This window comes from Solenopsis invicta, chromosome 16 (genome assembly GCF_016802725.1).
Source record: "Solenopsis invicta isolate M01_SB chromosome 16, UNIL_Sinv_3.0, whole genome shotgun sequence".
Lineage (NCBI taxonomy): Eukaryota > Metazoa > Arthropoda > Insecta > Hymenoptera > Formicidae > Solenopsis > Solenopsis invicta.
The window spans coordinates 3,817,734-3,844,983 of NC_052679.1; the positions used below are offsets into that span (position 1 = coordinate 3,817,734).

The following is a 27,250-nucleotide window of genomic DNA, read 5'->3' on the forward strand; positions in this document are numbered from 1 at the left end:
ACATTAATTAGTGTAAAATAATTTATTTTTAAACTTAGAAAAAATATTTTTTTAAATTAAGTGAATGATGTTAATATAAATATATTTACTTGAACATAAATTTTTTTTCAGCGCATCGTCTTTAAGGCATATCTTTTGCATAAGATATGTTACTTTTATCTTTACATGTACACTTTTTCGATTCATTATATCTATAGAGATTATTGCAAATAAGAGATTTGAGTTAAATGATACTTTAAATATTTAGGATGCGTTATATTAAATAGTACGTTATAGTCGATATTTTTTAAAATATTTGCTAATGTATCAACGAAGAAATTTTGCATGCTTGAGAAAAAGATCGGAGGGTATTACTGCGGAAAAAAACATGCAACTATACGTTCATTGTCAACTCAATAAAATATATGTATATTTTTTCCAGTAGCAACCATCATTTTACATACATTATTATTTCGCATACATGAGGCTATATAAATAATTATTCAAGCAGCGATTTTTCTTAATAAAACTCAACAGCGTGTCGTCGTATCTCACACGTTTTACGATATTACATCAAAAATTTACATATAAATCTCGATTACGTTAACATTAACTCGGCGTGATATAACATTACATTGCGTTTTCTTGAGTCTTAAAAAGCAGCCGGGTTTCCATTGCAATGGTAGAAAGCAGAACCGATAAGATATCGCTGTACCGAACCACGTTTTTCTTGCTCGCAATATTCACTCGCGCGAAATCGCATTTCATTTCTCAACGTTTCATTACAAACTTGATAAATGTATGTATCATATACAGCCGCCTCTATAACATGCAGTCGTACGAATAATAGTATAAGTAAAAACTACTAAATATGGTGACAATATAAGTTTATACGTATCGGTAGTTTTCTTAACGTAATAGTAATGTCCGTAGGAATCTCGCAGCAGCAAAAATAATGCAGATTTTTCGTTTCGCATTCGTTTCACGCGCTACTCCGCAGTCTTCCCGAGTATGTTGGAGAAATTATTGCCTCACAAGTATCACTTTCAGTCGCGAAATTTCCTTTAAAGCATCTTACATTTCTGAGCAGCTAAAATTCATTCCTGTCTATTCTTTACGTATTCTAGGACACTGTCTTTTTAATTTACACAATGCGTCAGTCGATGGTACGGCGATTGGGATATCTTTTCTGAAGTTCTCTGTCACGTGTGTTTTCAAAAATCTAAAATTACCAAATTATTCACATATTAATCTAATTCCTATAAAAAGGAGTATAGCGTGTTTTTTTATCATTTAAATATATCTCGGAAATTAAATTTAAATATAAATATAAATTTAAATTTAAAATTTTATGGAAATTTACTCGTTTTTTTACTCATATCATCATTGTAAAACACAATGTGTGTGAGCGTTATTTTAATAAGTACACAAGAGAGCGATTGACAATTCAGACCGAATTGATGATTTATCTTATGACGTCTTGCGAATTAAACGAAGAAAAAAATGTCCTGATTGCCGACTGGCGTAGGCTGGCACAATGTGCAATAACAGACATCTTTACACTAGGGCTATATTATTTAACACAGGTCTACTTATGTGTCTCTCTTTAAGTATGTATATATAAGTCTATAAATGCCTAATAATACCTATGTGTCATCTGGATGCGGGTCTGACGCAGCACGTGTAGAAAATTAGCAGAGTGTCGTCGAGACTTGCCAGTCCATATTTTATACAAACTCTCTAATGTTGAGAGTGCAATGGCGAAATTAAATAGTATCACTTCCGACGCGTCTTTTCCTTCAGTTCTAGCGATTCCTCGCTTCGTGAAAATCCAAACCCGATCGTACCGATAATCTTCATTAGTTAATCACGCGCAAACATTTTTTTGTGTCTCTTTCTTCTTACAGTTTTAATTTATTGTTAAGCTTAATCATCAAATGAAAATGGATGCTATTGTGCTGACGTTTAATTCGTGCATCACATTTTTCAATCTTTTTTACAAATTTGAAATCGATATTGATCATATTTTTTTTACAAACTTTTTACTCACTGCGACTTGAAATTAACTCATTTAAGAAATAGAGTGATTTTTACGTTGAAACGATAGCTTCGTAACTCTACCCACGTACAATCATGGCTGGAAATGCAACACAGAAAGAGACACAGAAAGTCGTTAATCGGAATTAATTGATGACAATCGATCGGTAACGGCCGGGCCTCGTTATACGTGTGTAATGGAAAGGAACCTATTTACAAAAGAGTCGCGTCCTCCGTCAGACCCGGCAGATTCGCCTTTACCGCGTACACGTATGTTACGTTATTACAAAACTAGCTTACACTTATATGGAACACTCAACTCTACAACACTATAAAACGTAGAAGCTTGTACACCCCGTTGTGTCTCGAGAGTAGGCTACGTGTGTTCGTGTATGACACCATGTCCACTCCGGCACCTGCGTTTCCTCCGCGAAACGACGACGCGTTTGCCTCACGCCGCCGTGTCGTGTCCCGTCATTGCATCAGAGAAACGCTCTTTCCCCCCTCCCTTTCTTTCTCTCGGCCCACTCACACCTCTTTTTTCAATTTTTTTTTCTTTTATTAAGACTTCACTGCAAAATTTGTACTACGCTTAGGCCAGCCGTTGCTGCTGAGCTAGTTCGAACGGGCGGGAGTTCCCTGTTCCACGCGTTGTGAACAATACGCAACCGCGGCTTTCGCGCACGTTCCCCATAAAAGTGTTCCTTATTATTGTCGTGTCTAGTAGATTTTTTTTTTATTCAGACTTTGTTGCAAATAAGGGTTAAATAAGGACGATCCCTGTTGCGGGAGGCTGATTGCGGTACATACCCTTCGCGGGTGACGATCCAATCGGGCTCGCTTTAATTCGATCTCGCGAAATCGGACGATGTTACAGAAAGCTTTGCTTCGAATTTACACGTGTTAGGTTGATGGAATTATGCGCCCGACGGCGCATCTCGAAATTTTTCAAGTGGTACAGATACTTTATTCAATCACAAGTAAAATTGCGAGAAGTTACGTATTTTTTAATATATAATATATCGCAATTAAATACGCGTTTATATCATTTATATAAAATCTTCGTGAAACAAGCTTGATACATTAAACTGTTAATTTATTTGAATTTCCACAAAAACAAGCAAGATCAATAATCGCTTTATTCAATTGCCATGAAACAATATGATTTTTAAACTCTCGAGAATTCCTCTTATATCATTCAGGTTTACTCCAATTTGATTTCAGTCTTTATTTCAATTAAAGCGGCGGAATCCAATTAATCTGGAGCGGGAAATCAGAGAGAGAACGAGAGCGAAACAAAGCTACGTAATACGAAAAGAAAGATAGCAAGAGAAGTCTTCTCGAGTCCATGTCTCCCTTCCCCTAAAATTAACTCTCGGATGCATCCATTACTTCCCCACAAGCGTGTACACCCCGTGTACATCTGGATATTTCGGAGATTCGTCCGCGGCGCATTCGAGGGTTAATAATCCGAACGTCCAGCGCTGCTCGCATCATCCGCGTCTCGTCTGCGAATCGCGACGAGCGACGACGGCCGCCGGTCCGGATGGGTTTTCGCGGTCCAGGTGAACGAGGGGGAAACGCGGTGAGGCGGTGGTGGTGGTGGTGGTGGTGGTGGTCGTCGACGCGGTGGTCCCGACCCTCGGTGTCACCCTCGTCCCGGCATCGCTGATGAAATCGTAAAATCACGCGTGCGCGCCGCCGATCACTGCCGCGTTCCCGGTCGCCGTCGTCGTCGTCGTCGCCGACAGCTGCTCCTCCGCCTCCATCATCTTCAGCTTGCGCACCACCTGCGCGTGCTCCTCCAGCAGCCTGGCGAATTCGCCCCGTCTGGTCTCGGCCTCCACCTGGATCTGCTTGATCCTCTCCCGCGGCCCGCCGGGGCTGTCCAGCGGCGTCTGCGACGCCGAATTTTGCGAGCTGCTCTCGCGCGACAGCCCGTCCAGGTCGGAGCCGTCGCTGAGGATCGAGTGCGAGTCCACATCGTCCACGATGAGGCTGCAGACATGAATGCAGTGTAATGTAGCGACGAGTTTAACGGAGCAGAACAAAGAAATAAATTATACGCTCAGAGAGAGAAAAACATTAGTAAATTTTAATAAACGTTCGTTTGAATAGTTGCACTGAAATATTTACTTACGGTACGTAAATATTTACTCAATAAAAAAACTTATAGTAAAATTTAATTAATGGTTCTTGTACTAAATAAATATTTACATTTGGTAAATATTTCGTTGCACTATTCGAGCAAATATTTATTAAAATTTAGTAACTCTTTTTTTTCCTCTCGATATGTAAAAAGAATAGCCGTGTCTAACGAATCAAGAAGACGCCGATTATTTGTAGAAAAACAAAATGACAGTAATTGAATCACGCGTGTGTTTTTTTTCACGTCGGTGACATTGCGATTTGTCGTCTGCGTCATAGTGTCTAGAACAATCACCGCCAATTATGTCTATTCATGCCTCGAATCTACTATACGATCTTCTGCCACTCCGCGTTTTCAACTTATTATAGAACGACGCGTTGTTCGTTCTGCGTTTAATTAATTTATTTATTTTCATATTTATTTATCTATTCCTTTTTGCGGGGGCTGACGTACCTCGAGGGTTGTTGCGCCGCGCGCGCGCGGGCGGCATTACAGCTGAAATGCGTACGTAAATCTGTATCTGCTCTCGTATCTGCTATCGACGTCGAAGGAAAATCCGATTCGCGGGCTGTATACGTACTTGTGACGGTACACGTGCACTCGATGATAATAATACTGATCATTATCGGGCGCAGTATCATTACCGTGCGGTAATCGGAAACCGATTCGTTATATCTCCTCGAAAAAAAAAACGCAATATGATTTCTGAGAATTATTTTACACGATACGCTGATCTCCGACAACGAGATTTCCAATTCACGTTTCGCAAAGCCCGCTTCATCGAATCGGAACGATTTCGAGCTGAGGGAAGAGCTATTCGTGCGTGAACATAAATCGAAGAAATTACTCGTGCGTATTTCCTCAAAATCTTTATGTCATTCGGGAATTTTCGGTGAGTACGGAAAATTTTCGGGGGGAGGGGGGAGGAGATTAGCGCGCGACGGGGATGATTTCTTCCGCTTCTCGTCGCGTCCTTCGCGAGGCTCGTACTCGTGAAAACTGCCGCGAGTATCGATCCGAGTGCCGAGTGTGTGTCCTGAGTCTCGTTTACAGGTCCCGGTATCTTGTTGCACCCACACGTACACACCTCATCGCTTCGACGTTACACACATATATATATATAGAGAGGCGGTACAATCGAATCTAGAATTATCCCTCTCCAACACGTCTCGCGTTTTAGGGTGTTGTTTACGTTCGGGATTTACGAGCTTCTTTCGTCGGACCCGCTGATATCACCGGCGGAAAAAGACGAATGCGCTATCGCAACGCACGTCGTGAAGCACAAATAGAAATAAATTCTGGCGCCTATGGAACTTCGACCCCGCATCGAGATGCGTGACTGAGCCCTTGCGGTTTGATTATACTTTGAAACTTTGCTCATTTCGCCGATGCTTATTGGCGACAGGATTATCAATGAGGCGAAGATATTCAATTGGGATTGAATAAATGATTTTGAGAGAAGCGAGGTGTTTAATTCTGGGGAACGAAATAAAATATGTTGGGAAATTTTAGGGGAACACCTTTCGCTCGAAATAGAGTTGAAAAGTTTAATCCGCGCAATCTGCGATTGCCGAAATAGAAATGATACATGAACGGGAGCCAGAATATTATTCTACTTCGAGCGCTAATTAAAGTTCCACTTGTCAGAGCGAACTTGTACTGACATTTTCGATATTGAAAACTTGAAACATTAAATTATCGCGATAATTTATTAAAATTTAAATTTAATACGACGATATTACACTGACGGAACACATTTTTTAATGTTTGCTTGAATAATATACGAGAAAGAAAAATTATACTTAAATTAAATTAATGATTCTTGTACCAAATAAATTTATCTTTACATTTAGTAAATATTTTATTAGTACTGTTCGAATAAGTATTTATTAAAATTTAGTAATTCTTCTCTCAGCGCAGACTCAACAGAATGTGAGACTAAGGAAATATTACAGTATCTGTTGAGAGTGTTGAAACCAATTTACCTTTACCCGAGGATGTTTGTTCAACGGGATACAAATTTGCGTTGTCCGTAGGGAAGGGATCATAAGAAAAGAAATGCGAACATTGCGATCTTTGCGTTCCGGTGGTTACCTACTTTCCTCACAACGACGGCTATTCACCCGGGACAAGTGGCGAAATCAATTTTGCGCGGGTTAAGGATAACGCTATGGAAGATAGAATATATATTCGCCTCGTCAGCGCGAATGCCTGCCGCCGCGGTAATCACAAACCATTTTCATGGCACGTTGCCGCGCCGGCGGAACGGGGTCGAAGGAACGTCGAAAGGGCAGAGGGCGACGATCGAAGCGGAGATTAATCGGCGATGGCCGCGGCGGCGGCGCGAGATTTCGCGAATTTCGCAATCCGACTGTAGCGCGACTATCCTTGTGTGGGCTCACTATAGTGCACGTAAAAAAAAAAACTGCATCCGTGAAAGCGTATTGTATTTCCTGTTGCAACGTTAACTCCGACTGATGGAACGGAACGGTTTTTCTTTGACAATTAAAAAAAAAGCCATTTAACTTTTGACATTTTTCTGCAGCTCGCTGTGCGACGAAATTGGTCATTTCGCGATTTTAATGCTGTTTAATTTCATTCTCCAAACTCTATAATATAGAAACAATTCCTATGATAATTGCACTTTAAATAATTTGCATTAATGTATAGCGTGACGTTATTGCATTTCCGATGTACTCTTTGATAAATAACGATTGGTATGTATAAGAGAATAATTCTGATTTTTGTACGGGAGAGCAATGACGATACCTGGCTGAATTATTGTTCATGTTTCGCTGCGTCAGGCATGACGTACTCGTTCTGAAAATGCCGATCTAAGGAAGGCAAATGCATTCATGACGTCCGGTGTACTATCGACGTTCGCCTAGGGAGGCTCTGCGGCATCGCGGCCGCAACGATTGTCGCTTGCGTCAGGCGTTACGTCACTGGTGTGCCGGCACAGCCGCGTGTTGCCGTGGAAAAGTATTGATTTTTACGGAGAAATCGTACCAGATAGGCATTGTTTAATCATAAAAATGTGAATTTTAAAGCTTCCCTCGAACCCTGATTGAACACGAGACAGCAGCGTGTCCTAGGTATACTTTTCCTTCAATTTTTGCAGCTACGAAATTTTTGTTAGAGAAACTTTTTCATCTTAAATTCGGCTCGTCTGATAAATCGAGATTGACAATTGAGAATAATCGTGTTTAACGTTAAACGCGCGAACGATTGCGTTTAAGGATTAAAGATTTCGTCTCGCATTCCTCTGCCGAGACGAGAACGGCTCGGATATTATTCGAGAGATTACGTCGGATGGGAAGGAGGGAGATGTGCGTGAATGGCGCTTGATTGCGCTCGAGTAAACGCGACGATCACGGGATTGCGATCCAATTAATTTTTTTTGCGACGGATTCGATAATAGGCTCGCATTGTTTAACTGTCTGATAAAGCGTGGGACGACGATATGCGTGTCACGTGTCTCCGGGTGTCCTTAGAACTTCTCTCTCGGCGGCCGTAATCTCCTAACGGCAATCTTAAGTGTGACGTCAAGGACTCGGCGGCTTAGCGAGGCCCGTCCAAGCATGAATGGACGACGGCGCGGTGCTGTCCAATGGGGAAACGAAACCGACCGCATTTCAGGCGAAATTTAGTGCGGAACTTTCCAATCTCCGGCTCGGTCGAACTTCGCGAGAGAGCCACCGGAGTATATCGATTGCCGAATTCACGAGGGAGTTAAAAGCGCCATTACGTACGCCGAAAATATTTCCGCGTCCCACGGGCACTGGGGGAGATATGTATTTCGCTTACGAGCGAAAGTACATACATGCCGACGCGATTACACGTGCCGGTGGTTTTGCGTTAAATATTTAGAAGATTAAACTCCGTGGACCCTACTTTAATTTACAGGTCACAGTGATAATTTCATTCCCGTCCCCGTGATTATGGTTATTAAGATCGTAGGTACAATTACTCCTTTATACAACGAGTCTCTCATCCATCCGATGGAAAAAATACAATCTCGCTGTTTTTAAAAATTAATTAGAACGTAACGATTCTATAAATTAATTTGAAACTGATTTGTGAAAGTACATATTAATTATATTTTTAGCATCAATGACGCATCATTTTTTTTTTTAACGAGTGACATTTTACCGAGTCTATAACCTTTTACAGCATTAAAATGCAAATAAACGTTCACTTTCCGAATCATAGTCATTTCTACTTCTTTTATAATACTCGCGATATAGAGAACATTAGAATTACTCTTCAATAGGTTTCAAAGGGTTCACGTAGCACACGTAGAAACCACGCAACTTTGCCGCGACTAAAGATAGGCCCGATACTTCCGTCGCGTTTCTTCATTCACAGCGTCTGCCTATGACGCGGCAATACTACTTTCTCGTTGCATTACTTATGAGCGGCTATCAGATCGAACAACGTTAACTCGCGGTATGCGCAAAAACGATCGATGCCGGGCTATAAGCGCAATAAAAATAAAGTAACGTCACTAAGAATAAGCACGGTTCTCCGCCGGTGCTCGCTGGCTGCCAATTTTTTTCCTCCATTCAGTGCCAGTCGGCCGTGCGCTATCGCGAAATGGCTCGAAACAGCGCGACTCTCGAGCCGCCGGCTCTTATCGTGTCGCTCCGCGAGAAGACGCGATCGATACTTGTACTCTAAATCCGTGCCCGCTATTCCGATCACGAATCCCACGGCGAGTTCTAATGCCGAATTTTATTTGTGGAAATATCATATCCGAGTCGCAGACATAGACAAGAGAATCGAACAATTATATTTGGCGGTAATTGCGCGACGAAAATAGGTTGATGAGCGCGAAACGCGTCGCGGAACTGAAATTGTGTTATTTGTTCATGATGATGTTTACGAGATCTCGAGTGTTGTCTGTCGGGATACTAAAGCTTCCTTATATACAAGAATATATATATATATATATATATATATTTATATGGAATTATTTTAAATTGAAAAATTGATGAATCTGAAATTAATCGACCGGGCTCTTCTTGTCAAGATGCGTAAAACAAATTGCATTGATTTTCGTTAACTTATTACTTTGCGGAAACGCTCCTCCCCCTTAATTAATTTTACAATGTCGATATTCCGAAGTAATACCGATGTCATAGGTATCGACGTCTACGGCATCTGCCTTGTGAAATATTAAATTTACCGGCTAAATATAAAAGTAATGATGTCTTGTAAAATTTAAGGTATTTCTATTTGTGTAGCGGTAACTCGCGATATCGATGTACCGTCAATATGCTCTACCATACTATTCGCCGACGCCCACGCCGAGAATTTGCAAATGTCACGAAAAACGTGAGGGTGTAATTTATCGTTGCAGGAACGTTTCTCCGTTTAATTAGTAAATTTATTTAATTTCAATACAAAATAAATATTCTACAAGGGCAGAGGTAATCGGCAAAAAGTCTCGATTTTATTTACAACTGAATCTATAGAAATTCTCCAAACAATTAGAGACTTTTTTTTCAGGATTTACATTTGAAACAAAAAAACAAAATATATTACAATTTGTGAATCAAATTGTCATAAAATTAAAGTTTTTTTTGTAGCTTGATAATTTGTTGACGAATATTAATTTGATATTAAATATCTTTTCAATATGATTTTAATTCAAAGTAATTAAGCCTGAACTAAACTGGTTAGAAGTGTTACAATGAAGTAAATTTTTTGTGGAAAAACGGAAAGAGAGAATTCGAGTTTGTTTCATTATAAAAGTTGTATTTTTCTCTCTTTGTTTTTTTTTAATTTTAGAAAAATAATTTAAGAGGAAATTATAATTTGAGATTATAATTTTGCCACGTGAAGTTACGCGGGGTACATTTGTGCCCCACTAGTGTAATTTAGGGGTAATGTTTCTTAGGTTGAGAATTTTTTGATGTTTTCTTTTTTAGAAAATCCTTGTAGAATACGACAAAAGCAAGTAATTTTTCAAGTATCATGTATTTAAATGCATAAAAAAGTAAGTCTCGTAGTTTGACTAAAGAAAATTCGATCTTCATCGAAAAAGCTCAAGAAGCTCTCATTAAGAAGTTATACCGTATTCGTGAGAGGTATAGATTAATATAACAGACGGCTAAAACTAATTCCTCACATCTCGCGTAATAATGAATTTCTAAAGGTCGCGCGGAAAACATACACCCACGAAAATCCTTGAAATAACCGGCTCCCTGCAGCGAAATCTCCAACGTATATGTATGTGTGTAGGAGAGAGGACTGTAAGATGACGATCTTAAGGTTTGTCGATTTTTCCTAATTTCTGTGATAATGTAAAAATAACCTTCTGTTTTTTTTTTATTTACTAAAACCTTGTTTACCATCAGTAAAAATTAGAAGTTGTTATAGAAACTAGAATTTTTTAATTTTTTTAAATTTAAATTATTTTAAGACGTATTAATTTCGTCATCTTATACCCCCATATGCGGATAAGATGACTTTTAATATCGAGCAAAGTGAAAAATAGTCAAAGTTAAAAGAAAAGTCAAAGTTAAAAATTTACTCTTATGAATAAAAAAGATTTATTATAATATAATAATCTTATACTATTTTGCTATCGTAGTGACAACGTAATTAAAGAAAAACGTAAATAAAACGAAAAATATTGATGTAATCTGCAAAAATAAAATTATTAAAATTGTGATATAGAGATTATTTGTTACCATCTAAAGTCTCTAATAAATTAAGTTCGTTATTTGTTATTAACTTGGAAATTTACAATTCGTCATCTTACTCACCTCTCCCCTACATACGCGTGAGTGCTCGTGCTCTTTTTTCGAGCGCAGTCGGCCGAGACTCTGTATAAAGCGAGAAAAGTAAAAATGCGAAAAAAACCAGTTAAATCACCGACGCGTAAACACGGAATAAAAGCTGAAGCGATTAAAATTATTATTTCACTATATTCGGAATTAAAACGGAGTATACAGATTTAACACAGATGAACAAAATAATCGCTTTTCGCAAACAAACGATAGCATTTTATTAAAAAAACAAAAAACTGTGCAGGTTTGTGTAAAAAATTGTAAGTAAAATCACGATAAAATTATATGCTTTTGAGCTACTGAGATTTATGATATAATTTTGAATTTCATAAAGTTCAGCTCACCTGAAAGCACCGTGGATTTCCCTGCCCGATGCCATCGTCACTGCGATATCAGGTAACGATCCTGCAATGAATGAAAAGGCATTAGTTTTCATATAATCATTCTCGAGAAAAGATCTCGCAAATTTTTCCGCATATCGAGTCCCCGTCGCGGCTCCGTCGTTACATCCGTTCTCATTTCTTTCCTTAAACAAGGCGACTCCTCTTACGCTCGTACAAATCGCTTTAACGTGAACGGGGACGACGCTCTTCATCTTCCACGAGTTTTCTCATGCGAAACGAAACTGCTTTTCGGTAAAGAAAACAACGCGATCGATTATTCTCGAATAATTCGCGAATCCGCAACGATATTGACTTTCTTTCAATTGTGACAAAATCGAAAATTTACAATTAATCGTAAAAGCGCAAAAAAAAAGACGTAACGAGAAGAGAGCAATTTTTTTCTTTACAAGAAAATATAAAGTGAGAGACGAGCAAAAGTTGCGAGCAAAAATTAGTCTCAATGAAATAAACGATATTTAATTATTTGGTAAATAACTTTGTAATATTTCTCGAAAATTGTCCAACGTTCTACCGGGAAGCGTTCGTTAATGCTCGACGTTTAAACGTAACTGCAAAATTTATCTCCGTGCTCCAATTATGACAATGCGCGCATCTGTTAACCCAGAGGTAACGTTACATATTTCCAGCCGCGGATGACGTGTCAGTACTTAAGGCTTAACGACGCGCGAAACTCGCTCTGTAATTCGCTCGTCGTAGACAACGTTGTCGCAATTCGGGCTCGGACAATGAAGCCGTTCTCCTCCTCTGGGATTGGTATAATACCGCGCTATACCCCATCAGCGACGTCACGCGTCTCTGAGAAAGGCTATCGTGCGCGAGGTGTACCCCATTTATCCAGGGGATAGAACGAGCGTGTGTCCGTGATACGTTTCGTCCGAAGGCTCTAAATTCTGAACGAGACGCTTGTCCGTCTGATGAAAAACGACCCGATCGAAATGACAACGAGGCTTTATTCCAAAGCCCCCCTCCCCCCCTCCTCGCCGAGGAGATTACGGCCTCTTGTGTAATCGCACGTTAATAATTACATCATCGAGAATTGCCGAGTAAACTGCACGCTTTTGGACAAGAGCTGCATAAAAATTGAAGTGCTGATTTTGTTTACCAGCTAATTTTTAATTTGTGCTTAGAAAAAGATATCGTGTAACCGCTCTCCGAGCTTCTTTTCAGCAGCTCAGTGGCACAAAATCTCGCAGTTTCTAAAAATGAAGAAATTTAAGACGGCTTGGATATAAGCTCTGAAATTCCTCAGTTTGCATAAAGAAACTTGTGTCACCTAAATATACGACGCTGCGATTACTCTTGACGAACCTTTTTACTTTATAATAAAGTTCTATAAAACTTGATGTAACAGAGAGTCTAAAATTAGTCCGCCGGTTTCGCGGTAGGTCGATATCGAGCGTGCCATTAGACAGGTAGGCACTGTCTTAAATTTGGCACGGCGAATGAACAACGCCGGCTGTGCCGCGTTGATATTTTACAATCGCGTAAACGTCGAACTTTTGAGATTTCAGAAAAAAAAAGGAACAATCTTCGTGTCTAGCGAGCGACCGATCCATAAATTGTTGATCGTTCCGCTCGAATGTCGGGAGTGACGTCTCGATCGTGATAGATCGATTTTCTTCGCCCGGTAGCGTGCATCCGACTGACACTGACATACCGTCGTCTTCTTTCATCTTTTATGGGACGCGCCCGCACGCGCTCAATTTTTCTATGCAAATTGCAAGCCCCTCTTTCTATTTAATGAAGATCGATTGACCGTCGCGCGTAATATCGAGCCATTTATGACAGGAGTTTCTCGAGAGGAAGCTGTTCCCGTCTCTGATCACTCCTTCCATCTCTCGAGTATTCCCCCATTAGATCAGTTTGTCAACTCTAACGAGGCGCAGATTAGAAATTTGAGGGAAATACACTGGTGTATTGATCTTCAGTTAGAAATAATTTACCTATAAAGGGCGTAATTACGTTAATGCATAACTGCAGTATATCGGAATATTTTTGTTTTACAAATATAATATTTTCCTTTGAGCTTCGTTTTTAGAGCATCATTTCTCCGTTATAGATATACACTTCGTAATCTTTTATAAAAATTGTAAAAAAGACTACAAACTTTTAATTTATTTCAAACATTATTTTTCTAAGAAACTTTCATTATTCGTATTCTAAGATGTAATTAAAAAATTTCAGTCACATTTATACTTTACTACTTTAAAAGTTACAAATACAAATCGAGAATTGCTGATATCGAGCAATAGAAGTTCGGGGAAGCAAAGAGAAAGGGAGAGTTTTGACCTTTTCAATCGCCCGGAGAGGCAATCGTATGCATTAATTGATACAGCAGAAGCGCGGTTGTCGGATTACATGATGGCACAGCATCGCAGTGCAATGTTAAAGGTCACCGTTGTATAGGCTCTTCCATAAATCGCGTTGCGCTTTTTCTCAGCACATTTTTCGCTGAGTTAACGAAAAAAATCTGCACGAGGATCTAAAATTATTTAACTTTTTACCTTTTATTCGTACGTATATCTCTCGATAATTGAATTGGAAATTAAAATTCTGCTTAAGTAAAATGTTGTCTTGTACTCCTATCAGTTGTGAAAGATTTTATTTTGGATTTTATATAAAATTTCAGATTTATGCGTAAAAAATTTATATTTAAATTTTTATTTTGAGAAGACGTGTATACAAAATTTATCGGCAAATATATACATCGGTGAAGCTTATCACATATGACATATGAGACATCTAGTACGTTCTACGTACAGCATTACACGAGACATATAATGTGCATACAAATACTATAATTAGTATCGATTTCTGCATTACGTGTCATACAGATATATCGGATTCTCGCGGATTGTCATGAATAATCCTTACACGACACCCGTGCTTTTGTTACAATGTCGAGTTTACGTGGGAATCAGAAACGCGAATTAACGTTATGAATTGTAGATTGGAAATGCAAGGCCACATAAGCGTCACATATAGCGTTGAATAAATTAAACATAAATTTTAATAAAGGAAAATTCGATAATGAATAAAAAAATATAACGTATGTTTACGTTACGCTGCAAAGGCTGGCCGCGCGCGGTGTGTTCTAGAGATTAATTAGAATCGCAAAATTCGCAATGGGATAAAATTTTATTTTTCAAACAAACGTTGAATTTATTCGCACAATAATTTTATTCTTCAAATAAACGTTGGATATATCCGGTGCGATAATAGTTCATTCGTTGAGATTAATTCAATGCGCGAGGTACGAAATATTCAGTGTACGTTAATTTCACAATACGTTATATATTTCGGAGCGGCGATAAATCCGTTGGTACGCGGCGTTCGACGCTCGCTTTTTTTCCATACTTTGTTGTGATACTAGTATCAATAATATCCCGGGACGGCGGCGCGGTGGTAACGTTATGTACGTACATAACGGTCAACTTGCTATTATTCGTGCGTCAAGAACCGAGCGAGCAGACTACGAGCCGCTCCGTATATCGTCGTGTTATTATTTCTTGAAATGCGATTATTCCTCGTTACAATTATCAACATACATGATTAATTGACTCACACGATTCATAAACGTGCTGCGGTTATTTGTTAAAGCCGATATACCGCGCGACTTGCTCTTTTTAAAGTTTGCGATACCGAGGCAATAGAGGGAGAGGGACTGAGAAACATGAGATTAGGATCTTTCGTCTTTCCAAATACGTTGCAAGACGAATATCAAGCGAAACATATCTTTCTCGCGTGATCGTAACGCAATCAAATGAGACGAACGTTACGCAACTGTCGCAAGATTTTGTTAGTGCAGTACATGTATTAAGTGTGTATTTTTGCAATGAATCATTCGTGATTGTTATTAAGAAGTAACAACAGAGGCTAGTGGTCGATTAACAAACAACTAGGAATCGGAACACTATAAAATAATATCTTTTTTTATTTTTTGCTTGAAATTTGTTGTTTGTGTCTTGGGAGATTAATTTCACATATGTGCAAAGTTTTGTTGTTTAAGAATTATAAATGATTTCCTCCATAATTTTATCCGCTGAATACGAATTTGGCTGCAAAAATTGCCCATTGCGTCAAACTTTTGAGATGAATGGAGTAAAAAGTGATGATTTTAGCTGCATATTCATCAAATTCATAAAAATATTACAGAGAAAGCAAATTATTTCCAAAATTTTAATTGGTTTCATATAATACTATTCTTTCTCTCCAAAATCCATTTTTGTTTAACAACGTGTGATTTTTTTTTCAATGAAATAAATCAGAAGTTATAATCCTTTGAAAGCATAGGAGTAAAAAAAGACTTTAATAGACTAACCAAAATCGTCATTTGCTACGCATTGTGTCAATGAAAGTGTAAATTATCTTTTGCTATTCTTTGAAATAACGGAGATTTGTGAAAAAATTATAAATATATAGACGTACATATGTGTAGATATTTAAAAAATATATATATATATATTATATGCTTTTTTAAATAATTATATAAATATTAAAATAAGTACGATATTTCACAAAGATCTCTGATATTTTAAAAATCAGATATTAGAATGTAAATCATTATTTCCTAAGAGCATTTAGTTACAATAGAATTCATACATCGTATGCGTCGTGCCAGACCCCCAATGTGTTTATCTGGTATATCTTTAATTAGGTATATCTGACTCAATCTCGAAACCTTGACATCGTAGACTATCGCTTGCTTCGTAGACGTTGCTTCATTAATGCAATGCTTAATTAAACGTTACGTGCTACGATCTTTTATTGCAACATTTCAATAACACGGGAACTTCCAATCGAATAACAAATATGACAATATTCTGTTTATCTCGAAATTTCTCTTTGTCCATTTTTGTTATTATTTCTAGGTTTAAAATATTATATATTATTTACGCAATACATATAAATATGTTCAAATAATCAATAATAATTTGCAAATAATCAATTTCAAATTTAAACTGCTTTAAACTGCGCGTATATAAATTTCCATCAATCAATTTAATACCTTCTTGTCCTCTGAATGTAGAAAAAAATTGAATAAAAGTAGAAATATTTTAACACACAATAGGAATATTTTAGAAGATCTTATAAATATATTTTAATATATATAAAAATAATTTATCTACATACAATATATGTATTCTTGTAAAAACATTTTGGGATATATAAAATTATTCTTACCATCAAAATATTAAATATAATATTAAAGATTCATTATATTTTTTAATTAATTTTAAATATTTTATTAATTTAATTTGCAAAAAATCTTTTTTAGCAAAATATTATTTTGTTAATGAAAACGAAACGCAAAGCGGCAAATTATTCTTTTGTTGTAAAATGTATAATTTATATCATTATGTGTAGCTCTGAAAAGGTTACAAAAATAGAATAGTTGATGTAAAAAAATAGTATTACTAATAATTTTTTTTATCGCATTTGACTTAATACGACTCAAAGAGACAATAAGCAAATAAGTTGGTAGTAATCATGAGAAACTTTGATAGAAAGAGTCGTTCAATAACGACTCTTTTGACTTGAATGAACGTTCCGCTATTGTTTCAATTGCGATTGCCAATATACACTAAGAATCTTGCACAATAAATTTACATTATCACATAACGACAGAATTGGCACACGTTGAGAGTGCAAGAAAATCTACATCCTTCAATTGTGAGAAATACGCTAATCTAATTATATTTTATTGCTGCATGTACTTAGTTCAAATATATCGTGTCCTAGAATATGATGATAAATTTAATCTAAAAAATATTAATTTATTCGAGATAATCATTAATCTCTCCATACGATTAATTGTCAAATAATTGTCAAATATTATTGGATTATTTCAGTTAATTGAGTTAATCATTTTATCTTTTAACGTATTGATTTCAATTAATCGATAACAGTGCATACGTAAAAACGTGGGTTTTTTGTATGGGAAAAATAAAAGGAGTACAATAAATGGAAGCAAAGCGCTTTCTAGACATACAGGCAAAATCGATTGACTGAAGTGGCATAAGATGATTTTCTTCAAATTTAACTGTGAGCTTAAGATCAAAGTTTAATAGAACTAAACACGAGAATCAAATGGAAAGATGAAAATTAACACTTAAACAATCATGACGCAATTTTTTTTTTTTAAAGCAAGAATTGATTATTTCAATCTTTTTTCTAGTTAATTTAATAACAAAAATTACGCATCACAATGAAATAATATAACATTTTGTAAAAAGATTTCTCAATAACACAAATAATGAATCGATAAAATTTTAAATTTATTTTTTATAAATTTAATGACATATTTCTTAATCTCTGTTATTATTTTTGTTTGTGTGGCACATATATTCCAATTGCAAATGATATGGACAATGAAGAAAAGTGGGAATAAAACAACGAACGGAATTGCACTCGATCATGTTACCACGCGATTATCGGCACCTCTTAGGTCCAGTTGCAACGTATCTGTCCAAAATTGTTTAATGGGGTTTAAATATACGTTGCGCTGTGCAGCCGCGTGGCGCACAGATTCAATTCGGCGCGGTCATATCAGTTGAAATTTTCGAGCGAAACTTAAATTTAAGCACGCTTCGGTCCCGGTACAGCGCGACAGCCGGCCGATTTCTCGACCTCGCGACGCCAATGTAAATTTAACGTCGTTCACGCCGGATCTCGCGGGAAGACCGACAGGCTCATTTCGTGACTGACACTCTCGACACTCTGGCACGCGGAAAGCGTAATTTGCGTTTATGGGTGAACAGGTGTTGCATCTAGGAAGAGAATAGACTATAAAAAAGAGGAAAGTAGAATAAATGAGAGGGACGGCGAGATTAATTTATTATTACCCTTGGACAAACCCTAGCTCTTTAAGGAGAAAGAGAGATAAAGTCTCGGTGTGAAAAGAGAGAAAATAATTTATCACTTGGGGGAAGTTAATTGATAAGGCAAAGAAAGAGAGATATGTTCATCAGCAGACCTCGAGCTTTTTTTAGATACTTACACAATAAGAGAATATATTTATTGCCAGATATATATTTATCGTGTATCTATGCACACTGCGCTTGTGCATAACATAACAAGTAGAAAGAAAGAGGCTGAACACAGATATGTAATTCAAGTAGAGACAGACCGGTTATGGTCAGACATTTTTTCGTACCGGATACGTCGTTACTGTTTCTGCGCTGTCTTAAATTTAATATTAATCACACATACGTGATTTCTATTCACTTTATTTTTAAATTAAAGGATAATATTATTTACAATAAATTAAAATATTAAACGTGCATTATAAATGCATTATAAAAGAATTCGGAAAATCTTGAATGCAGAAAGAAAATGACGTATTAAATAATGCGCGACACGTGTGCTATATTACCGATTTGTCTGTTAATAATTTACGAATTTATAAAAATATATTTTCCAGGGGAAAATCGTTCGTGATTTAAACATTCATTATTCGGCATAACTGAAGAAGGCGGCGGATTTTCCTGTAATAAAATATTTTTATCTCCTACGTCGCATTTTGACCGATCGGATATTCCGGGAGACATTGAATATACCGGTCGCGAAGGGAAAATTTCCGATTCATCCGTTCCGACTTAAGCTCGAAATCAATTATTCATCACGCTCAATGAAGCAGTTGAGCAAATTTTGTCCCGGCTCCACCGGCCGCCTTACGTCAAACGAAACTAATAAGCTAGTCTGCGGGTGATCAAATTTAAGGTAAAACTTAAATTTGAATGGGATCGATCGTCGTGTAGCCGGGCTTTAAATTTCATTTGAGATACGACCGAAATACACTCTCGGGAGCACCATTTCTCATCGTTAATCGGATAGCGACGATTAGGTTCTCCTTTCGTTACGGTACATTTCAACCCTTTTTGGCCGCAACGGGCTATGAGATATCGGTACTTTCGCAATATAATACTTTTGCAGATATAAAACTTTCAGACGTTAAAAAAAAGCTGCCGCGGCGCATATAAAAATAATTTTCTTTCATAGCAGTCCGCAGATATTCTTGTTCTCTATTTCTTTTATTATTTAATTTGTGTATACGTTATACATGCAATCTATATATTACTTAGGAATCATTTTTTAATTGATCTCGCTAATTATGTTCACAGTTAATGAAGATAATGAATTGAGCTTGGCCGTTTCATTACGAAAACGAAATACTCAAGATGCAAAGGAAACTAATCGCATAATAATTCATTTCCCCTGAAATTGATTTATTAAATACATTAATGCCGTGTACCATATTTTGTTACGATAATTATTACCGTGTCGATCTAATTTCCTCGCGCGACGATCCCGTGTCTCTCGCGCGAAATGAAATCTGATTCATTGAATTAGCCTTCAGGGTAAAAGATTTAACAGGTGTTAATTTCGACATCGTTCGAAATTACAAAATTATCCAGACCACCGTGTCGCATCTCTTCAATCACATTTCCCCACGTTCGAACAGACGACTAAGCAGCTAATTTCGCACGAATTCGATAAACGTGACGAATTAAATCCCGATCCCAAGATTAACGGGACGTTAACCCGCGCATCGTCCCGTGCACGAGAGAAACGATCTCTCCCACGACCGACCCGGCCATCGTCATAGTCACGTCGGGCTGGCTCTATTAAGGGTGGGTAAGGGGTAACTAAGGGAGTTTCTCCGGAGGCCGATCGATTGCACGCAAAAGTGCACTCGTATTTCGTTCGAAGGGACATAAATACGTAATATATTGTACACGCGTGTTCTCTCCATCGTCTCTCTGTCTCTCACCTCTCACCATCTGTGCTCCAATACTCCCGGGGTCCCGGTTGTCTCGCGAGTAACGCTTCTCTATGATCGCCGCAGTTTTTTTTTTCTTCTCTCCTCGTCTATCGACGCCGTCGGTCCTGCGAAACTGCGTGCGGAAACTAGCGCTCTTTCTCTTCCTCCCACACCGAGAGACGGACGCACCTGAGTGACTTCGAGAGCAAGGCAAGCGGAGAACACGATCCTCGCTCGTCGAGCGTCCCGCGCGGACTGATCGGCGCGGGCACCGACGCTCGCGCGCCTCCGCTTCGACGTCGACTGCAGGCAGCCTCGCGGCGCGGCCGCCGCGGATGGAAGGGGTTGCAGCCGCCGTATTTTATCGGGTTTGTTTGCTCGCCTGCACGCAAAACGAAACGTCGGCGATCTTCAGCTGATTCATTAATTTTCATTAACGCATCGAGCCTATCCGAACCTCTGGACAAACTCGAGTTTTCTGGGTACGTATTATCGAGCTTTTCGGAATCGATTTCGATCCAAATTATTCCCTTGTATCCCTAGATTTCTGTTACGTTTTCTAGAGTAAATGAAATAATTTCATATTGGAGCCCATATTCCGAACAGAATTCCGTAATACGTGCCCTCGTGACGTAAATCTCGGTGTTTTAGCGGAATATAACAGCGAATCAATACTTGCCGAAGAAGCCGTTATCTGTTGCAGCTAATCATCGCCGATGAAACCGTTCTTCATCGTAATAACTATCTGTCGATCGGAGATAATGCAGAAGAGCGAAGTGCATCGTTGCAACAAACGCGGGAGGCGAGGGTGATTCTCGGCAACGGATGCCTCGACTCGTTGCCATCCTCGCCGCGTTTGTTTCTCAACATCCTTAAGTCTCCCTCGTTGACGGACGCCGCATTGTATTCCACATGCGGACCACATGTTTCTCGCGTGCTAACCGCAAGTCGGGCCAAAATATCGTGCGAGGCGCGTGCCGGCGGAAATTCTTTTTCGGATTAAAATCGCTCGTGTCGCTCGTGAAGCTTCTGAATCGCTTCGCGCGCTAACAAACGCTTTCTTCGAGATCTAAAGATGTGTTTAATTCATTCGAATCGTATGTTTCTAATTAGCGTATTTTTTAATATGCACGAAAATCACCTTGAATCACTTAAAAAAATTTGGAAAAAATTGGCTTTTATGTCATAGACAATTGCTGTGAATTGCCATTCAGCTTTATAGAATTTTTATGAAATAATTGTTTAGCATTGACTCGGCATGTGAGATAGGTGAATTTGCCCTATGTGCTCAATAAATTATAATCGAACGAAGCATCGAAGGTGACATGGTCGTGCTGCATGACGGCCTCGCACGTAATAAACCCTGACATACTTCGTTTGAATATCGGGCTCCAATTTCCGATATATAATTCCGCATGTTCGCCGACGTAGACCAGAATATTGTGCACGTCTCGTCATCTGTCAGCGCCTTGTGTTCCCTTAACTCTTTCAAGGCCCTAAAGATAGCGCGCCTCCTCAAAGAATGTTTGATATCGAGAATCCATTCGGAATTAGAATGATAATATAAACGGATCAATGCGCCAAATACATACTGTCGCCAAGTGCGAAATAAGATATTTTCGTATCTAATATACGAGTTGACGTCGACGTGTCAGTCACGCGAATCAGACATTTGACAGACCGAGTACCTACATTAATTATATCATGGGCAAACGATCGTCGGCAGGCTAATGGTTCCCGTATTTGTCTGTTCTCTGCGGTCGAATATACCGCCGAAATCCCCCATCATTTATACTTTTATTATTCCCTTCGAAGAAAGAGAGCGGCGATCGTGAAAGGAAATTGAATTTCTTCGAGGACAGGGGCTGTTTCTCACTTGGGCAGGGAGGAAAGGGGGTGAGAAAAGTTTTCGTCGAGGACGCGAAGGAGTGGGGGAGGGGGGGAGCTTGACAGCACTGATGCAGAGCGGCTATTACTTGTCGAATCTCGCGGGAGAACGTTTGCCACGTTTGTACGAATAACAAATGATTCACACTGACGCGTTCAGCGCTGTCGTCTCGGAGTCGTGTCATTAACGCGGAAAGAGAAAAATCGTTGAAGAAACGCCGAGCTCTTAATGAGAAGGCGTATACGTAAAGAGCATCATTTCCATCTAAGTTTAAACGAAGAAAATTGCTCGATACATCTCTTTCTATAGCCTTCTCATTATTTCATCATTATTCCATTAGTATAATAGAAACAAGAATAACTGATCAAACGCGATTTTTGTAAAAGAATTTTTACACGGAAGAGAGAAAACTGCAAAGAAAATTGTGTACCATTTCTCATCAATGCATTTATTTACGAAAAAAAAATTCACAAACGCGAGAAATTAATTATCACAGTTGCAAAATTTGTAAATAAAACTGAATTTATAAATTCTGAAATTTTTATCTCCATATAATGTGCGCACTGTATATTTTCATGCTTTATTATTTTAAAATATTTTAAAGCCCTCGCTGTGTTCCTCTGTACGGTAAATTTCGCTCGCTCGTGAAATTTTCTCGTCAAATTTATAATCCTTCGTCTAAGATCCGCGTCTTGACGTGCCCGGCGTGATAAATTTCGATCAGGACTTATGACACGAGCTTCCTCGTTGACGAAGTTTGTGACCCTTTCACGACGCGAGGAGAATGCAATTTACCGTTGATAAAGAAAATAGCACGGGGAAAGGGGGGGGGCGGGGGAGAAGTCGCGGGAAGGGACGAATAATTAAAACAAACGGCTCCTTTTTTTCGCGCTTTGAAATTTACGGTACGCATGATTATTTATTTCACGAGTACACGACGCCTCTGTAAATGCGCGCGGATTTATAAGCATCCGCCGAAATGAGTCTGGAAGAATTTGAGATTAAACGGATTACTTCGTTAGACACCGGTTGTTCTATTTGCAGTTCATCGAGGAAAAAAATGTTGGAGTTTATTTGAGAAGAAAGTTTATAAAAAGATAAAAGTTAAAGGCCGCATGATTTAGTGTTCCCGAATCGGAAATGCGATGTGTAAGAGCAAGATACACACATAATTATCCTCTGTAACGCTAAATCTGCTTTCTCCATCTACGCCGTATTGGTATTACCATCTAGACAGTGAGAAAGACGACCGATTAAACCGCACTTAAAGTTAATCTATGTTAGTAGCATCGACCCTTAAATAAATAAGGCTCAGCATTGGCCACATTTAGTACTAAACGACGCGTACATAAATCAGAAACGTTTATGACGGGCAAATCCATTTTGATCCTTGAGCAATTGCCTCAATGACGTCAATGTGCATGACGTCTATATATTTCGCAGTAAGTGTAACAAAGTATATTAACGTGATGTACGTATAACAATCTGTTAGGGTACGGTCTTGGGAACGAAGAACATTTTAACAGTGAGAAACAGCGAGGATATTTTCAACGTGCAAAATTAACGTTTTATTACTGTTATTCAGTTTTGACAGTTGGAATTAAAATATCGTAGGTGATATTCGATGATATAAATTGGAAAATTAAAAATTAACCGCCACGTGTCTCCGATTTGACACGTGCGCACATATGTACATTGCGATTAACGTGACGTGCATTTGTGCGTTCATTCTTAACGTTCTCTGGGATTAATATATGGTCTGAATATTACGGTAATTTGTGCGTCATGTGAGAATACCACTGCTGGATGGCGTAATGAATGAACTATAGTGGGTTTCAGGGTCAGCACGGGACGGAAGAACGGGAGAGAGAGAGAGAGAGAAAGATGAATAGCGAGGGAAGACGATGGAAAACGCGGCGCATGAGGTCCGCGGCTATAAATTATTTCGGTTGCTCGCTAATTCCGTCACGATACAGAATCGTGAATCGCACTGGTGGTCGTCACCCGCCGCCACGTGCGATGTTAGATAGCGTACGAATTGCCCGCGATACTTATGGGAGTACAACCTCACACGAACTGGCATTATACCGTAAACACGTCGGTATGCCCGTGAGCCGTCAGCGTGAATATATCACGTTATCAATCAGCCGATTACGATGTTCGCACGATCATCAGTACTAGCGATGCTCAGTGACGGTCGTGTGAGAGCACCTTAAACTCTGGCCTAATTCTTAGGGGTTATCTTTAACGCTGCTCACGCAAGGATCAAAGCGGTATTTTCATCTACGAAAAAGAAAAACTTTGAGAATGCCACTGGTCCAGCGGAAAGAAACGTTTAGAGTGCCTCTGGTATAGCGAAAGAAGTAATGAATCTCGGTTTAAAATGTTTTCACATTGGTAAAATATATATATGTGTATATTTATATACGAATTCCGTATTACATATTTGATTTAAAATCTGGAAACTTGTAGTAGCTTGTGTCCGGTGACTAGCTACATTTTGCTAGTAACATTGTTCTTTCTTTTTTTCTTCTTTCTTTTTTTTTTACGTGACTAACATTACGAGAGGCTGATCGTGGGATTATTCTATAAATATTAGACCGACGATTTTCCGGGTAATCTGACTATTTAGGGAAGTCAATCAGAAAACGTATTTCCCGGACGTGACGGTTACACGGGGCCGATTTCGCAACCAATTCCTGTAACATCGGATTATACGCGGGGCGAATACGCGAACTCGATTACGAAATCGATTACCTATTTGCACGGCTTGATTAACTACCGCCATGTGTAAAGCAACGAACTCGATTATGCGCGCGCCAAATCGGATTTGCACCGCCACGTGCACGCGAATCGCACGATCGCGCGATAACTCCCAGGACAAGAAAGAGAGAGTGAGAAGAGAGAGAGAGAGAGAGAGAGAGATCCTGGGAAGCATGAAATTCGCCGGTACCTTAGAAATAAGAGTAGTTTAACCCACATCACTACACACGCGACTTCACCAACATAATTATGCGCGTAGAAAAACCGCGGGAATCTTAATATTATCGTAAATCAATCGAACAAAGTACTATAATCATTAAATGCAAAAATCATCCAATTAACGACTCTGTAGAGGTTTGTATGAATACTCTCAGTCGGCTGATTTAAAGCCCCGGTACATTAATCATTTTTTTTTGCGCCTCTCTTCATGGGAAACAGAATTACGCAGAGATTAGCGGTTTTTAAGGACTTTGTTTTTAATCGTTATTTGAGGAAATAACCGAGGCGTTAATTATATATAATTCCTTGAAATGTGGATTATCCGCCTTCTCCACCTCTTGAGCGAACTGTGCAACGGAATTCAGGGTCACTGCGATGCACGAGGCGATACGAGGCAGTCGCCTGGAATCCGCTAAATTATTTCGGTTGCTCGCTAATTTCGTCACGTCGTGAAGGATGTGCCATCCACGGTGCATCGTAAACGGTTGGCTCGCCGTCACGGGCGAGTTCTCGTGAAATTCCGGTGGTTAATGGTCGAGCTTGCTAACTATCCTTAAGACGGATTAGTTCCTGTAAATTCTTGCAACTATTTACTAACATAATAATCGTCAAACCTCTTTAAACACTGTTTTTACAAACGTTAGTTAAAATGTTTGTGAATTTATTGTGGAAGAGTTTAATTTTAATTTGTAAAAAATTTCAGTTTTCACTGGGAAAAAAAATTTAATGCTTTCGATAAAATGTATCGAACAAAACTCTTTAATAGGAATAAATATTTTTTTTTATTTACATGTATTTCACAGAAGCAATTAAATTTTTTTATTAAATACAATGAAATATTTGGTTGTTGTTAAAAAATGCCTCAACCGAACAACTTTTGTTGAAGACACTAAATTTGTTTTCTAGTGTTTAATTATTATTTATTATGTTCTCTGAACTAAAGATTAAAATTTTTTAAATTTCTCGTCTTAAAATTTCATTGTTTTTATCTGCCAACGTCTGCAAATGTTGAATTGTTCCTACTTTTAACCAGCAGTTAAGGATAGATGTGTCGTCCATGGAACGTTTGCTAGCGAGAATTTCAGGAAGATCAATGAACCCGTAGCTCCGAATTAATCTGCCGGTTTTGCTTAAATTACCAGTTATTCAAGTATTAAAATAAATCCGTTAATATAAGAGAATATATGTCACAGGAAGACATTTCAGAAATGAAAAAAAAAGTTTCTTATTATTAGATATTCCGATATTTTAGAAATACTAACCATATATAATCTAGACACTTTTAATCCGTATTTTGTATTTTTAAACTTAATACAATGCTTTTACTTTAACTCCTTCATTTTCACTCTACATATTCTTAAATTTAATATTAACCTGATGAAAAAAGTTATATTAAAGTTATGTAAAAAGTTTCCGATATTGGTTCGAGAGAGTAATAGTTCGAACATCCCCTCACACTCTCGCTAGCTGCCGCCCCTTTTCTCTCGATCATTTGCGCGTCGATTGGCCAGCTAGCTATCTCGGCTGGTTAAAGTCAATGTTCGGCATTCCGCACCAGCCAACAGTCAGGGTCAACATCTCCCTCGAGGCTATCTCGGTCGAGAGAGCCGGGCGTGTCGAGCTAGCGTAAACACCCCGAAACAGTGAACCTGAGGGAGACTTGTGTTCAAAAGGGGAAAGGAAGATTCTCGCGCACTTCAATGCGCCACACGTTTTTCTTCCCTGCCTTCTTGTTGACCGGCCGCGATATTTATTTACCCGTCTCTATTAGCGACTATGCCCCCCGCGGTGAACCCGTAAAGCACTTGGAATAGTTGGAATTCGTGAGGAGTAGCGAGAATGAGAAAAAAAATTCGCGAGGGCGGTATCCGTTCCGACGACTTCTTTTCTCGTCTCTCGTCGCTGCTTTCGGTGAATGGCGCAGCTGTGGAAAGCTGTGGAGACGGCGTTAACTCCCCGATGCATCGTTCAATTTGCAGCTTATTCGAGAATACTGAGTCGCATGGAAAATCTGGGTTAGCTCTCAACGTCAATCTTCAATACAATACGGTCTTTATTAGTATTTCGAAGTGAAGAGATAATGGAATTTATTAATATTAATAAATATTAATTAAAAAAATTAGATATTAATTGAATGAGTATAATTTAATATTAGTTAGTTAGTAATATTATTTTAATATTATTTAATTAGTAATATTTGAATTTTTATATGTGTAGTCATGGAACAAACTATAGCTTCGAGTTTCTGTA

At 38.5% G+C, this 27,250-nt stretch overlaps 2 protein-coding genes across 3 annotated transcripts in view; one reads left to right on the plus strand and one right to left on the minus strand.

Moving 5' to 3' along the window:
• The window catches only part of LOC105203022, a 163,926-nt gene that overhangs the window by 23,149 nt on the left and 113,527 nt on the right, over window positions 1-27,250 (plus strand). The gene's annotated exons all lie outside the window — the stretch shown is intronic.
• Window positions 1,497-20,417, minus strand: LOC105202965. 2 transcript variants are annotated; one of them, XM_011171667.3, is made up of 3 exons: window positions 20,147-20,417; window positions 11,307-11,367; window positions 1,497-4,014 (listed from the first exon to the last, which is right to left on the minus strand). In XM_011171667.3, the coding sequence occupies exons 2-3, from the start codon at window positions 11,339-11,341 to the stop codon at window positions 3,702-3,704; spliced, it is 348 nt and encodes a 115-aa protein (XP_011169969.1). In that variant the 5' UTR covers window positions 11,342-11,367; window positions 20,147-20,417; the 3' UTR covers window positions 1,497-3,701. The 2 variants fall into 2 exon arrangements, with proteins under 2 accessions (XP_011169969.1, XP_011169965.1); XM_011171663.3 differs by having other exon boundaries at window positions 20,140-20,410.